The 16,774-nt window shown below is 36.6% G+C and overlaps 1 protein-coding gene across 5 annotated transcripts in view; it reads left to right on the top strand.

The window, feature by feature from the left end:
* LOC127832555 (serine/threonine-protein kinase TBK1-like) overlaps positions 1-14,180 on the top strand; it is a 48,212-nt gene extending 34,032 nt beyond the window's left edge. For 4 of the 5 annotated variants that reach the window (XM_052358075.1, XM_052358072.1, XM_052358074.1 and 1 more), the window contains exons 18-19: positions 11,771-11,851; positions 13,396-14,180. In XM_052358075.1, coding sequence (XP_052214035.1) covers positions 11,771-11,851; positions 13,396-13,405 — 91 coding nt within the window. In that variant the 3' untranslated portion in view covers positions 13,406-14,180. The remainder of the gene's footprint in view (positions 1-11,770; positions 11,852-13,395) is intronic. The other variant, XM_052358076.1, reaches the window with a different exon arrangement.
* Positions 14,181-16,774: the final 2,594 nt, after the last annotated feature.

Consider the following 16,774-nt stretch of genomic DNA (forward strand, 5'->3'; position numbering starts at 1 on the left):
ACAGTATCAAAGCTATTGCTTTCATACTTGCAAGATTTATGAACTATCATAAGGGGACCGTGCAGGCAAAGTTATGTAACTCTGACTGGCATTTGGACGGAATTATGGGCCCTTTATACTTAGAAAATTGAAAATTTGGTTAAGATTTATGTTTTGGTCCACTTTACCCCTAAAGTATTATAGATATTGCTTTCATACTTGGAACACTCACAAACTATCATAAGGGTACAGTAAAAGGACAAGTTGCATAACTCTGGTTGTCATTGTTACGGAATTATGGCCCTTTTTTGACTTAGTAACTTTTAATATATGGTTAAATTTTGTGTTTCGATCCACTTTACTTCTTAAGTATCAAGGCTATTGCTTTCAAACTTCAAATACATACATGCTATCATGAGGTTACTGTACCTGGCAACTTGAATTTTACTTTGACCTTTGAATGACCTTGACTCTCAAGGTCAAATTATTAAATTTTGCTAAAATTGCCATAACTTCTTTATTTATGATTAGATTTGATGAAACTACTCTTACCTGACATACCACAATAGACTCCACCCAAACCATCCCCCGTGCCCTCCCCCCCCTCCCCCCTCCCCCCCCCCCTATTTTTTTTTTTTTTTTTTTTTTTTTTTTTTTAAGATCATCTCACAAATGACCACCACACCCTCACACTATACCCCCACCCCCCCCACCCCACACCCCCCCACCCCCCACCCCACCCCCCCCCCCCAATTTTTTTTTTTGATTTTTTTTTTTTTTTTTTTTAAGATCATCTCACAAATTACCACCACACCCTCACACTATACCCCCCCCCCCCCATTTTTTTTTAAAACGGTTATGTTTGAAATACAGTCCAACCATCGCACCCAAACCCCCCCCCCCCCCCATCGCCCCCCCCCCCTCTCCCCCCCCCCCGATTTTTTTAATGTATATAAATGTCGACAACCCCACACTATACACCCCTCTTCACTCCACTCCTCCCTCCTTTGTGATTGAAAATGAGAGTCCCTTTACCTTTAAAAAGAAAATAGATGAGCGGTCTGCACCCGCAAGGCGGTGCTCTTGTTGAATTTTTTTTTTGAGCTTTTGTCATCACCTTGGTGTTGGCATGTGCGTCGGCGTCTGTGTCCAATTAAGTTTTGTGTTTAGGTCCACTTTTCTCATGAAGTATCAAAGCTATTTCATTCAAACTTGATACACTTACTGACTATCATGAGGGGACTGAGCAGGCAAAGTTAGATAACTCTGGCGTGCATTTTGACAGAATTATGTGCCCTTTTTATACTTAGAAAATTGAAAATTTGGTTAAGTTTTGTGTTTAGGTCCACTTTTCTTATAAAGCATCAAAGCTATTGCATTCAAACTTGGTACACTTACTAACTATCATGAATGGACTGGGCAGGCAAAGTTAGATAACTCTGGCGTGCATTTTGACAGAATTATGGGCCCTTTTGATACTTAGAAAATTGAAAATTTGGTTAAGTTTTGTGTTTAGGTCCACTTTATTCCTAAAGTATCAAAGCTATTGCTTTCATACTTGCGACACTTACTATCATAAGGGTACTGTGCAGGCAAAGTTTTGTAACTCTGACTGGCATTTTGACAGAATTATGGCCCCTTAATACTTAGAAAATTGAAAATTTCGTTAAGTTTTGTGTTTTGGGCCGCTTTACTCTTAAAGTATCATAGCTATTGCTTTCAGACTTGGAACACTCACAAACTATCATAAGGGGACTGTACAGAACAAGTTGCATAAATCTGGTTGTCATTTTGATGGAATTATGGCCCTTTTTTGACTTAGAAACTTTGAATATATGGTTAAATTTTGTGTTTACATCCACTTTTCTTCTAAAGTATCAAGGCTATTGCTTTCAAACTTCAAATACTTTCATACTATCATGAGGGTACTGTACCTGGCAAGTTGAATTTTACCTTGACCTTTGAATGACCTTGACTCTCAAGGTCAAATAATTAAATTTTGCAAAAATTGCCATGACTTCGTTATTTATGATCAGATTTGATTGATACTTTGACAAAACAACTCTTACATGACACACTACAATAGACTTCATCCAAACCATCCCCCATGCCCCCCCCCCACCCCAAATCTCCCCCCCCCCCAAAAAAAAACCAATTTTTTTTTTTTTTTTTTTTGAAAGATCATCTTATAAATGACCACACCCTCACACTATACCCACCCCCCAGACCCCACCCCCCACCCCCCCCCCAATTTTTTTTTTGAAACATGGTTAAAAAACAAAAATATTAATTTTTATTATTTTATTTTTGAAAGACCGTCCAACTATCCCACCCAAGAATCCCCCCCCACCCAAACAAAAATAAATTATTTTTATTTTGTTTTTTGCATTTTTATTTCTTATTTTCGGAAGATAATGTAATAAATGACCACACCGCCACACTATACACCCCTTTCCATCTCACCCATCCATTTTTTTAGCTTTTTTTAGGTGAGCTTTTCTGACCGGTCTTTGTCCGTCCTTCCGACCGTCCGTCCGTCCGTCCTTCCGTCCGTACGTTAACATTTGCTCGTAAACACTCTAGAGGCCACATTTGTTGTCCCATCTTCATGAAACTTGGTCAGAAGCTTTGTCCCAATAAAATCTTGGCTGAGTTCGAAACTGGGTTGTGCCAGGTCAAAAACTTGGTCACTAGGTCAAAAAAAAGAAAAACCTGGTAAACACTGTAGAAGTCACATTTTATGTTCAATCTTCATGTAACTTTGTCAAAATGTTTGTCTTAATGATATCTTGATTGAGTTCAAAAGTGGTTCCGGTCTGTTGAAAAACATGGCCGCCAGTGGGCGGGGCAGTTTTCCTTATTTGGCTATAGAGAAACCTTGTAAACACTGTAGAAGTTACAATTTTTGCCCAATCATCATGAAAGTTGGTCAAAACATTGATTTAATTGATATCTCGGAAGAGTTCGAAAATGGTCCAGATCGGTGAAAAAACATGGACACCAGTGGGCGGGGCATTTTTCTTTATATGTATATAGTGGCAGTTTTCCCTATTTGGCTATAGAGAAACCTTGTAAACACTCTAGAAGTCACAATATTTGCCCAATCATCATGAAAGTTGGTCAAAATATTGGTTTTATTGATACATTGGATGAGTTCGACAATGGTTCGGATTGGTGAAAAAACATGGCCGCCAGAGGGCGGGGCATTTTTCTCTATGTATATAGTGAAAACATGTTAACACTCTAGAAATCACATTTTTGGCCCAATTTTCATGAAATTTGGTCAAAACATTTGTTTCTTTGATACGAGAGTTGAGTTCAAAAATGGTTTTGGTCAAACCTTGTGATCGAACACTATGGAAATCACATTTTTATGCCCCCTTTCGAAGAAGAGGGGGTATATTGTTTTGCTCATGTCAGTCTGTCTGTCAACCAGATGGTTTCCGAATGATAAGTCAAGAACGCTTAGGCCTAGGATCATGAAACTTCATAGGTACATTGATCATGAATCACAGATGACCCCTATTGATTTTGAGGTCACTAGATCAAAGGTCAAGGTCAGAGTGACCCGAAACAGTAAAATGGTTTCCAGATGAAAGCTCAAGAACGCTTATGCCTAAGATCATGAAAGTTCATAGGTACATTAATCATGACTTGCAGATGACCCCTATTGATTTTCAGGTCACTAGGTCAAAGGTCAAGGTCAAGGTGACCCGAAATAGTAAAATGGTTTCCGTATGATAACTCAAGAACGCTTATGCTTAGGATCATGAAACTTCATAGGTACATTGATCATGACTTGCAGATGACCCCTATTGATTTTCAGGTCACTAGGTGAAAGGTCAAGGTCTTGGTGACTCAACTTAGAAAAATGGTTTCCGGATGATAACTCCAGAACGCTTACGCCTAGGATCATGAAACTTCATAGGTACATTGAGGTGACCCAAATTAGTAAAATTGTTTTACTCAAGAACGCATATGCCTAGGATGATGAAAACTTCAAAGGTACATTGATCATGACTCGCAGATGACCCCTATTGATTTTTAGGTCACTAGGTCAAAGGTCAAGGCCACGGTTTTTCAACTTAGAAAAATGGTTTCCAGATGATAACTTAAGAAGGCCTATGCCTAGGATCATGAAACTTCATAGGTACATTAATCATGACTTGCAGATGACCCGTATAGACTTTCAGGTCACTAGGTCAAGGTCACGGTTACTTGACACAGTAAAATGGTTTTTGGATGATAACTCAAGAAAGCTTACGCCTAGGAAAATGGTTCTGTTCAGTTCAATAACATGGCTGCCAGGGGGGGGCAGTTTACCTAATTTGGCTGTAGAGAAACCTTGTAAACACTCTAGAAGTCACCATTTTTGCCCAATCATCATGAAAGTTGGTTAAAACATTGGTTTTAATAATATCTCGGATGAGTTCGAAAATGGTCTAGATCGGTTAAAAAACATTGCCGCCAGTGGGCGGGGCATTTTTCTGTATATGTATATAGTGAAAACATGCCCAATTTTCATGAAATTTGGTCAGAACATTTGTTTCCTTGATATGAGAGTTGAGTTAGAAAATGGTTCCAGTTAGTTCAATAACATGGCTGCCAGGGGGGGGGGGGGACAGTTTTCCTTATTTGGCTATAGAGAAACCTTGTAAACACTCTAGAAGTCACAATTTTTGCCCACTCATCATAAAAGTTGGTCAAAACATTGGTTTTATTGATATCTCGGACGAGTTCGAAAATGGTCCAGATCGGTGAAAAAAGATGGCCGCCAGTGGGCGGGGCATTTTTCTGTATATGTATATATTAAAAACATGTGAACACTCTAGAAGTCACATTTTTGGCCCAATTTTCATGAAATTTGGCCCGAACATTTGTTTCCTTGATATGAGAGTTGAGTTCGAAAATGGTTCCGGTCAGTTGAATAACATGGCTGCCGGGGGCGGGGGGGGGGGGGGGGGGCAGTTTTCCTTAATTGGCTATAGAGAAACCTTGTAAACACTGTAGAAGTCACAATTTTTGCCCAATCATCATGAAAGTTGGTCAAAACATTGGTTTTATTGATGTCTCGGACGAGTTCGAAAATAGTCCAGATCGGTGAAAAAACATGGCTGCCAGTGGGCGGGGCATTTTCTCTATATGTACATAGTGAAAACATGTGAACACTCTAGAAGTCACATTTTGGCCCAATTTTCATGAAATTTGGTCAGAAAATTTGTTTCTTTGATATGAGAGTTGAGTTTGAAAATGGTTCCGGTCAGTTGATTAACATGGCCGGCGGGGGGGGGGGGGGGGGGGGGATTTTCTTATATTTATATAAAAGCTTGTGAACACTCTAGAAGTCACATTTTTTGCCCAATCATCATGAAACTTGGTGAAAAGATTGGTTTTATATATATATCACATAATTAATGCCATAATATTTGCCATTAGATTGTCCAAATTTTCATTATATTATACAAAATCCTTGTAAACACTCTAGAGGTCACAATTTTGTTTCAGATTTTATGAATCTTGGTCATAATATTTATTTTTGTAAGCAAAGATTTATGTTTGGTAAGGGGGGTCAACTCAAAATATAGGCCACCAGGTCAAATCTTACAAAAACAAAATCACTCCATATGCCAGAGTTTTGGTTCAATAATGATGAAACTTGACCAGGATGTTTGTCTGGACAATATCTAGGTCAAGTTTGATGTTTGGTAAAGATTGAATGAACTGACTCCTCTCAGGTGAGCAAGCTAGGGCCATCTTGGCCCTTTTGTTTGATTGAAGTATTGAGATAGTTCCCTTCACCTTTAAAAAGAAAAATAGATGAGCGGTCTGCACCTGCAAGGCAGTGCTCTTGTTTACTATTGTAACCACATAAATGGATTTTTTTTTTGCTCCACTGGCCAAAGGCCAGCGGGGCTTATGTCATGGTCCTGTGTCCGTCGTGTGTGCGTGCGTTAACTTTTTCTTTAAACATCTTCTTCTCCTAAACTACTGGTCCAAATCTGATGAAATTTCTCAGGAATGTTCCTGTGGTGAACCTCTTTCAAATTTGTTCAAATTATGCCCCTGGGGTCAAATTTGACCCTGTCCCGGGGGGTCAAAAAATTGAAAATTTGCTTATATAAGGCCTATTTTGTGCAAACTTTATAAATCTTCTTGTCCATAACCATTAGGCCTAGGGCTACCAAATTTGGTATGTATTGACATCTTATAGTCCTCTATTAAGTTTGTTCAAATTATGCCCCTGGGGTCAAATTTGACCCTGCCCCGGGGGGTCAAAAAATTGAAAATTTGCTTATATAAGGCCTATTTTGTGCAAACTTTAAAAATCTTGTCCGTAACCATTGGGCCTAGGGCTACCAAATTTGCTATGTAATGACATCTTATAGTCCTCTACCAAGTTTGTTCAAATTATGCCCCTGGGGTTAAATTTGACCCTGCTCCGGGGGGTCAAAAAATTGAAAATTTGCTAATATAAGGCCTATTTTGTGAAAACTTAAAAAATCTTCTCGTCCATAACCATTGGGCCTAGGGCTACCAAATTTGCTATGTAGTGACATCTTATAGTCCTCTACCAAGTTTGTTCAAATTATGCCCCTGGGGTCAAATTTGACCCTGCCCTGGGGGGTCAAAAAATCGAAAATTTGCTTATATAAGACCTATTTTGTGCAAACTTTAAAAATCTTCTTGTCCATAAACGTATGGCATAGGGGTACCAAATTTGGTATGTAATGACATCTTATAGTCCTGTACCAAGTTTGTTCAAATTAAGCCCCTGGGATCAAATTTGACCGTTCCCCAGGGGTCACAAAATTGAACATATGCTTATATTGGGCCCATATTGTGCAAACTATAAAAATCTTCTTGTCCATAACCATTGGGCCTATTTCTACCAAATTCGGTAGGTAGTGACATCTAATAGTTCTCTACTTAGTTTGTTCAAATTATGCCCCTAGGAACAAATTTGACCTTGCCCCAGGAGTCACAAAAATGAACATATGCTTAAATAAGGCCTATTTTGTGCAAACTTTAAAAATCTTCTTGTCCTTAATTATAGAGCCTAGGGCTACTAAATTTGGTATGTAGTGATATCTAATAGTCCTCTACCAAATTTGTTCAAATTATTCCCCTGGGCTCAAATTTGACCAGGCCCCGGGGGTCACAAAACTGAACATATGACGTTTACCAGTGGAGATTACTGCGGCCGTTTGGCTGTGACCAACAACAACATCAACATCTTGTAAACATGAGATAAAACCCTGTCATTTAGTGCCATTTTAGGTCAGATGGTGACTGCTTACAAAGGCATTGAAGTAAGAACATGTGTTATGAATGTTTTTCTTATAAACTGAAAAAAGTCGGGTTTTATTTAAATATGTCGAAAGTGACCATATATCCGGATGAAAATATTTTGGATGACATGTTAATTTCATGTCTTTTTTGTAGTGTTAAAACCAGTTTAATAATATATTATTGATTTTAAAAACACAACTTCCATGAACATGATATAATTATTTCAAGGAAAGTCAATATATGATACTGCACGGTAAACTCAAACTTTGTATCCAAGAGAAGGTGTTGAAATTTATGAAGTGCAATGTTCTTAACTATCGTATATGCTGCTTTTTAATAACTAATGATTCATTGTTCCATTTGTGAATCGTGACTGATCATGAATTGTTGAAATGATTGTCAATTGCTCAACAATCCATATATATTTCTGACCATTTTATAATTTTCTTAATATAAGTTATGAATTGATCTTAGAAGTCAAATGTATTACTTAATTAAATACATTTATAAATATAAAGAAATAATCTTTAGATTATCATAATATTCTCAGGCCTGTTGGTCTTAGGGATGTGTGGGTTGATGAGCAATTTCTCCTTTTATCACAATTATTTCTACCCTACCTGATCATTTCCTTCATATTCCATTTTAATTCAATTGACGTCTGCAACCTCTTTCAAATTGGGAAAGTCCAAAATGTGTTGTTTGGTAAAGGGTTAAGGCATTTTGATTCCTATGGGTCTTGTGAATCTGTTTCAAATCAAATGCGTAGATTTGATCTTCAGCATCTAAAAATATGTGAAATAGAAAGAACGACAATATCTTTTGGAGAGATAAATGTACCTACGTTATAAGCAAAGGACCTGTGCAACAATTCCGAGGCTTTTTTGTCTGTTTAGTTAACACGGTAGTAACTTTTTCCATATATAAAAATGCTCACCCTTCCAACTTTAAGCGCCCAGTGGGACGAGGGATAGAAAGAGAAAGTCACATGCTTGAGTACATTTCAACCCATGCGCATTACACGTTTTTTTCGCAAAGAAAAAACAGTGGAGCGATACAGGGCCATCATGGCCCTCTTGTTTCTGTCTAAAAGAATTCTGCGTAACTGCTCAAATATGTTCATCTACGTATTGTCATCATAAAACACAAATAAAACAAGGGACAAAATTGTCACAAAACCAGGTTTTCATTGTGAAAAAAAATCTGATAAATGGAAATAACTCAAACTGAACTTTTGAAATGAACAAACAAAATTAACCTCCTTTGTAAGTTTGTTTTAAAATAAATCTATTTTTAGTCGTGGCGACCTTGACATTGGAGATATTGACGTGATTCTTTCGTGCGACACACCGTCCCATGATGGTGAACAAATGTGCCAAATGATTTTAAAATCTCATAATGAATGACATAGTTATAGCCGAGAAAAGCTCATTTATGGCTATTTTTTACCTTTGAACTCAAAGTGTGACCTTGACCTTGGAGATATTGATTCGCGCGACACACCGTCTAATGATGGTTAACAAATGTGCCAAATGATTTTAAAATCTCACAATGAACGACAAAGTTATGGCCCGGACAAGCTTGTTCCGCCAGCCCGCCAGCCAGCCAGCCAGCCCGCCCGCATTCGCCAATCTAATAACCAGTTTTTTCCTTCGGAAAACCTGGTTAAAAAGGGGGTCACTGCATTTTTAACAGAGATTTTGTGTTTGAACTATCCCTACCGTCTACGTTAAATTTCATAAAATACAGCAATTAGGCAAAACCCAAATACCGGTACATAGATTGTTAGAAATATGCATAAACATAAGAAATTGTTTACAATCTTAACTGGGATCACAACAGATTACCAAAAGGCATTAATAAAAAACAATATTTAATCACAACCATAATACCATACAGTATCAAACTCGACCTTAAACATTAATAACTTGCATGTACTTTTTCACAGATTTCGACATGTTTTGAAGTTTGTGATTAAATGCTTTAAATAGATAAATGTAAACAACAGGACTAAAGAGCTCTAGTATAAAACAACAATGAAATTCAAGAAAGAAAAAAAAGTATAAAAAAAGTTAACCCCAGCTGGGATCGAACCACTGACAATTGTATTATGAACCAATTCGATCATTTCTGATGATACTGATAACAAAAATATTGAGTTGTGATAATAGCATCTATGGTGTTTTTTATAAATATTGCCTTGGTTAAATAAACTGCCGCAACACCCCTTTACATCAATACTTTTGTAAAAGCTTTGATACATCCCTTTACCACTCTGTATACTCACCTTATATACCTGACCTTATTCTGACATTGACCTAAGTTTGGACTAAGAATTCAAATGGGCAAATGAAACAGTTCTGACTAGGCTTCCACAAGGGGCATCAGCATTTATTGAATGCAGCTACTTGTCATTGTAAAAATGTATAGCCCATATAACATGTAGTGAGTAGAGTACAGTTTGTTTCTACAAGTTTACTGATGGGGAAAAGAAATGGCCGATTAAAAGCCTTATCTAGAATTGAGCGATACACATGTTTATTGCAATAGGCAATAGGTTCAGAAAGGGTACTTCAATTCTATGCGTTAAAACATGTAGAAAGTATTATCAATATGATTTTTCCAAAATTAACATTGCACAAATTTAAGAATTGGTGAATTAGTCCACAGTTGAACCTTCACGAAATGTATTATTAGTGATTTCAAGTGTTTTTCACATTATTGAGACAGTCCATTTTCTGAGTGGAGCCAGTACTGGTGAATATGAGGGAGATTTTAAGAACACTCTACCTGTACATGTAGGTTTACATGAAAGTGTGTTGCATTTGTAATTTGAACTTAAACATCACCAAGTTATTGTTTCTGCCATATTCAATTATTCAGTTGTAATTGATTTTGATTGCCATAAAAGCCTTACATGCTGATTTTAAACAACACAGTTCGTATGCCCTTTGCATGTACACATAATGTGAAGGATTAATTTATGTAATTTTTATGCCCCCGGATCGAAAGATCGGGGGTAAATGGTTTTTGGCCTGTCTGTCTGTCTGTCTGTCATTCATTCATTGTGTGTGTCACAAAACTTTAACCATGGTTAAAGTTTTGCAATGACTTTTGCATTATTGAAGATAGCAACTTGATATTTGGCATGCATGTGTATCTCATAGAGCTGCACATTTTGAGTGGTGAAAGGTCAAGGTCATCCTTCAAGGTCAAAGGTCAAATATATGGCTTCTAAGCGGCGCAATATGGGGCATTGTGTTCCTGACGAACACATCTCTTGTTTTGAAATGCTCTACAGGTCCGATCCTTATGATTAGATTGAAAGAACACGTTTTTGACACAGTATGTTGTGTGATGTTGCTTCTGCAAGTTGCATGACAACCATAATGCATAGAGAGGCATACTATGTTGTGTGTTGTAGTGTGATTGGTTGCTTGCAGGTAACATGACATCTATAATGCATAGCAAGGCACACTATGTTGTGTGTTGTAGTGTGATTGGCTGCTTGCAGGTAACATGACATCTATAATGCATAGCAAGGCACACTATGTTGTGTGTTGTAGTGTGATTGGTTGCTTGCAGGTAACATGACATCTATAATGCATAGCAAGGCATACTATGTTGTGTGTTGTAGTGTGATTGGTTGCTTGCAGGTAACATGACATCTATAATGCATAGCAAGGCACACTATGTTGTGTGTTGTAGTGTGATTGGTTGCTTGCATGTAACATGACATCTATAATGCATAGCAAGGCACAATATGTTGTGTGTTGTAGTGTGATTGGTTGCTTGCAGGTTGCATGACATCCATATTGCATAGCAAGGCACACTATGTTGTGTGTTGTAGTGTGATTGGTTGCTTGCAGGTTGCATGACATCCATAATGCATAGCAAGGCACACTATGTTGTGTGTTGTAGTGTGATTGGTTGCTTCAGGTTGTATGAAATCTATAATGCATAGCAAGGCACACTATGTTGTGTGTTGTAGTGTGATTGGTTGCTTGCAGGTAACATGACATCTATAATGCATAGCAAGGCACACTATGTTGTGTTGTAGTGTGATTGGTTGCTTGCAGGTAACATGACATCTATAATGCATAGCAAGGCACACTATGTTGTGTTGTAGTGTGATTGGTTGCTTGCAGGTAACATGACATCTATAATGCATAGCAAGGCACACTATGTTGTGTGTTGTAGTGTGATTGGTTGCTTGCAGGTAACATGATATCTATTGCATAGCAAGGCACACTATGTTGTGTGTTGTAGTGTGATTGGTTGCTTGCAGGTAACATGACATCTATAATGTATAGCAAGGCACACTATGTCGTGTGTTGTAGTGTGATTGGTTGCTTGCAGGTTGCATGACATCTTTAATCCATAGCAAGGCACACTATGTTGTGTTATCTAGTGTGATTGGTTGCTTGCAGGTAACATGACAACCATAATGCATAGCAAGGCATACTATGTTGTGTTATGTCGTGTGATTGGTTGCTTGCAGGCTGCATGACAATCAGAAGGTAGCGGGGGATCTGCAGCAGGAGCTCCACAGCCAGAGTGAAGACCTCTCCCAACTCTTCAGGTAACATGGTCACCATGTTGATGCTCTCTGATCCAGCTTCTGCCTGGGTCCTTTATTAAATGTTTCAATATTAGATTCAAAAGGAAAGAAGTAACTAGGGAACTAGCTTAAATTCATTGTTTTATTTGCTGGGGAATATAGATGTTATTATCCGCCCCCTCCTCCCCTCGCCCCCCTCCAGCTGGCATGGATAGAAAAATGGTAGGTGTTATTCCATCCATTTGTGCGTGCGTTAGTGCGTAAGAGAAAACTCTGTAACAGTTTCTTGTTGATAATGAGAATGTCACGACAGCAAACAACTTTAAGGATATTTCCTTACAAAAAACAGCACAAATAAAGTTAAAAAGCCTTTTATAAAACAGATCTGACACTTATATTATCACACCATATTTTATGAAACCAGATCAAGGAATTTATTAGTGTGCTCTTCAAAGGCTCGCTTACTTAACAAATTTCTGACATTGTTTAATAAAACATGGAAGGAAATGACAAGTTGTGTCATATTCAATATACCGGCAGTGATTTTTTTTTGCTCAAATTTACAGCCGAATTTCGGCTGCTTCCCAATCGCAAAAATACACGTTTTTTCCCAAAAATCTGACCAAAATTTCCCAAAAAAAGCCCAACTTCCAAAAAAAAAAAAAAAACATTTTTATTTTTTGTTTTAATTTTTTTTTAGAAAGAAGTCTCATATAACTTAATTATGATTTCTTAAATCTAGGTCTCAACTTTATTTTTAAAACATCTTACAAAATATATAACTTGAATTTAGTCGTTTTTGTCCATAAATCATTCCCAAACATGCCACTTTTATTGATTAAAAACAAAACAATTTGACCAGACTCCTTTTCTAGAAAACTCCCTGAACATGCACTTAAAAACAATATCACTTCTGTTACTTATAATCCTATTTATAATGCTTAATTTTTCCCAATTTCATGGTTTATCGCGCTATTTTCCCAATTTCACGGTTTATCGCGCCAATTTTCCCAATTCAATGGCACAGGCTGTAACAAATTAAAGCAAAAAAAATCACTGACCGGGTACATAGTATTCCATATTTCATATACACTATTCTATTCTAGATTGATCATATCAAAATTTCCTGAATAGAGACGATTAGCTTTTATGTATATTTATATCAATAGGAATAAGTGATTGAATCAAACTATGACAAAGAAGAATAAATCTGCAAATGTGCAGGTGCATATGGATTATATGTGAAGTTAACATAGTAACCCTAATACTGACTGTTGTTTAAATTGGTATAATGTAAGATGAGAGCCCAAGTATCAAAACGTGTTTGGTTAATAGAGCATAGTTATATTAGCTGTAAAATCTGTATGTTTTCATTTCGTTACTTTTCAGAGCAACACCTGTTTGAGATAAAATGTTAATGTTATTTAATTTGTAAACCGTTCCATTATACTGTCACATTTACCAGTTTATATATTATTATAGCGTTCTTGTACTATGTTTTAGGGTTTAATTCCATTGAATAAAGGCTAAAAATTGTTAATTGCAACATTTTTAATTTGTTTCAGTTCATTGTGATGATGGCCTTGTAGATGTAGTTAATCTGTGATAATTAAACAGCACCGAGGATGTGCTTTAATTCTTCCGATATCAAAACTGATGACTGAAACATTAATTGAGCTGTGATAGCAAATCATCTGAATGGAACGGTGGGTATAGGTGAAGAAAAGTGTAACCACAAGTATATGAAGAATAAGAATGAAGTTGTGGAAACAGTAGAGAGTGGATTGTGGCTTAACATGTTACAGTGTGGGCTATAGAACATATGACCGACTACTGGGGACTGGATAGACGATGTTAATGTTGATCTTACTGTGGGACTTAAAAGAACTCCATTAAGTAATAGCAGGTTGACTGCACAATTTTCCGATTTTGCCTGCTCAACAAATGGTTCTTTGGGAAGCAAATTTGAACCTTTTAGGCTTGGTTATATGGTTCTGAACTGCCAATTACAGATGTAATGTTTCTTCATAGGAATTGGTGGATTTTTTTAATGATAATTTTAATTTATTGTCAGTTAATTTATCGCAGTCGTCATTAACATTGTTATCAACTTAGAGACCATAGTCTAGTCCCAAAGACTGAAGGGCGGTTATGTATACAGAACCTCCTTTAAATTTGTTAAAATCATTGTGGTCTTTTGATATGTTACTCACCAAAGCTAAAAATTCATTTTTATGTGTTACTCACCAAAATCCTCACTGGTCAGGGTTTTAATATTCGCTGTGTAAAATTGTCCAGTGGTCCACTACTAAATTTGTTCAAATCATGCCCCTGGGTGTAAAAATTGCCAAGCCCCCAGAGATAACATGGTTTATTATTAACTTATATACCAAAATAACTTTAAAACATACTATTCTAAAACTACATGACGCAAAGGTTTGGTATTTGCCATGTGACATTTCATGGTGGACTAGCCCTCCCTTGGGGTTACTTGTTTCCTTGATATTTTATGTTGTGAAAACTTTATAACCTTCTGCTCTAAAACTGCAAGGCAGAGTTTTAGTTAGTTTGTAACAACATGCAATGTTCTTTTATCAATTTTGATCAGATGATGCCCCTGGGGTCGACATTGACTCCAGTTTGGGTGTTCTTTATATGTATATATAGTAAAAAGTGTATCTTTCTATGTATCTCTCTATCTCTGGAGTGGGGGGCATAAGGCATTTCATTTGTCTGTCCGTCAGTCCTGTGCGTATGTGCATTTTGAAGCTTGTGTTTTGAGCTACTCTTTAATACTGGGTGGATCTCGCTCAAACATTCATAGTTGAATGACTTTATGTTTGCAGTTGACACCAACTTTATTGTTAAAGCGAATTTTAGCTAACTCTATGAGTAGTATAAATGAACATGTACAGTTTGATATAGCATTAAGTTTTCTGTTCCTCCTTTCATCTTTAAAAACCGTTTCCTAATGCCTTCTGAGACATATCTGAATAAATCCTCTTCACCCATCCGCCTACGGCAATCTTACAACGAACTGACTTACTAGTATTGACAACAGTTTTGCCCAAATACTTTTTATGTCACCACAGCAATCTGTACATTTCATTTTGTGGTTTGCCAGTTGCATTTACATTGTGAAAAGCATACAACTCCATTTACACGTTTTTAAATAAGAAAATGTAATAACCATGTATAATTGTATGCTATCAAACAATATCAACTTTCAACATTAAGAAATATTTCAATTCTGGTTTGGAATTTAACTTATTAAGTGAAATAGGAGGCCTAATACACACGTTGTTGTATCAAAAGATAACAAGTGGGCCCTAAAGCGCTCACTTGAGACCCAAAGGAACTAAACTATTCTGAGGTTTACTGAATTATAAATGAAGATTAAAGGTAGTATTAAATTAACATGAGGCACATTATATTGACAAACTTCTGATTAATAAAAATATTTCCAACACAGAATGTGTATGTACATATTTAAACCTCAGATTAAATTATAACTTACCTAGACAGTAGCTGGTTGTATCTCCTTTTAACGGACTCGGACTTGGCCGATATATCATAAGGCCAAATTTTCTAAACAATTTTAATGAAATTAGACTGTACATGAGACTATAGAGTGTTAACATGGCTGAACAAAAGCCACATAAGAAGAACTGCCCTTAGACAGCCATGTTTTTCAATAGACCGGAACCTCTTTCAAACTCACCTGTCATTAGAACAAATTTTGCCCCATTGGTGCAAAGAGGTACCATGTGCCTCTAATTGCAATGTCACATGGTACCTTTTTGCACCAAGGGGGAGAAATGAGCCTCTTTCTGGGAAAACTGGGCTTAATGCATGTAGTGTTGTCCCAGATAAGCCTGTGCAGTACGCATATATAAGTATAGTAAGTATTGATTACTGTATTGTGTATTTAAGACTTGATTAAATTTTATTATGATGATTTCATATAAATGCAAATACATGTATATGTAAAAGGAACATACATGTTTGTTTTTATTTCAATTCTGTATCTAGCATTCTAAACTCTCATTTCGATGATAAAATACCTGAAGCAAATGACAAGAGCAACAATTATGTCAAATGTTATAAAACTTGATGAACAATAATAATACAAAAATATCTATACATGTTACAAAGAGTAACAACCAAGATGTCAACCCCAATCTATTCACATTAAAAATGGGACCGAATAAGTCTGATATAGAGGCTAAGTAAGCATATTTTGGCCCTATTAGCCTGATTTCACTGAACTTCATTTGATAATAATTTTTAAATACTTAATCTTTGACATTAACCTTTGTGGTGTGTTTCAGCAAGTGTGGTTGGCATCATATGTTTCTGTAAACCAGAAAATGTCATTTACAATATTGCACTACAATCCTTTTTCTTCCAAATATCATGCACTTTTTATTTTCTTATTCTTCCAATCCTGTTGTTTAATTTTTTCTACTACCAATCCTGTACTGATGATTATATTTTCCTTCAAATCTGTTTGTTGTTTTCTTCCAATCATATACAGTTGGTTTTCCTTCTTCCTCTTATTCTTCCAATCCTGTACTGTTTGTTGTTGTACGTCCAATCAGTTATGGTCGGTCTTCTTCCAATCCAATACTGTTGTTTTGCTTTTCCAATAATTTATAGTTGCTTTTCTTTATCAAATCATGTCATGTGGGGTTTTTATGTTTGGATTCTTGTACTGTTGTTTTCTTGTTTATTTATTCCTGAACGGTTGGTTTTAGATTTTACTCTTTCATTATTCAACTGTTGGTTCCTTCTTTTGATCCTGTATGTTGGATTTCTGTACTGCTGTTGTTCATGTTTTTTCAATCCTGAACTGCTTTATTTCTTTCAATTATTTACAGTTGGTTTTCTTTTTCTTATCCTGTACCGCATGATGTTTTCTTCTGCCAGTCCTGTACTTGCAGA

The sequence above is a fragment of the Dreissena polymorpha genome, chromosome 5 (assembly GCF_020536995.1).
Source record: "Dreissena polymorpha isolate Duluth1 chromosome 5, UMN_Dpol_1.0, whole genome shotgun sequence".
Lineage (NCBI taxonomy): Eukaryota > Metazoa > Mollusca > Bivalvia > Myida > Dreissenidae > Dreissena > Dreissena polymorpha.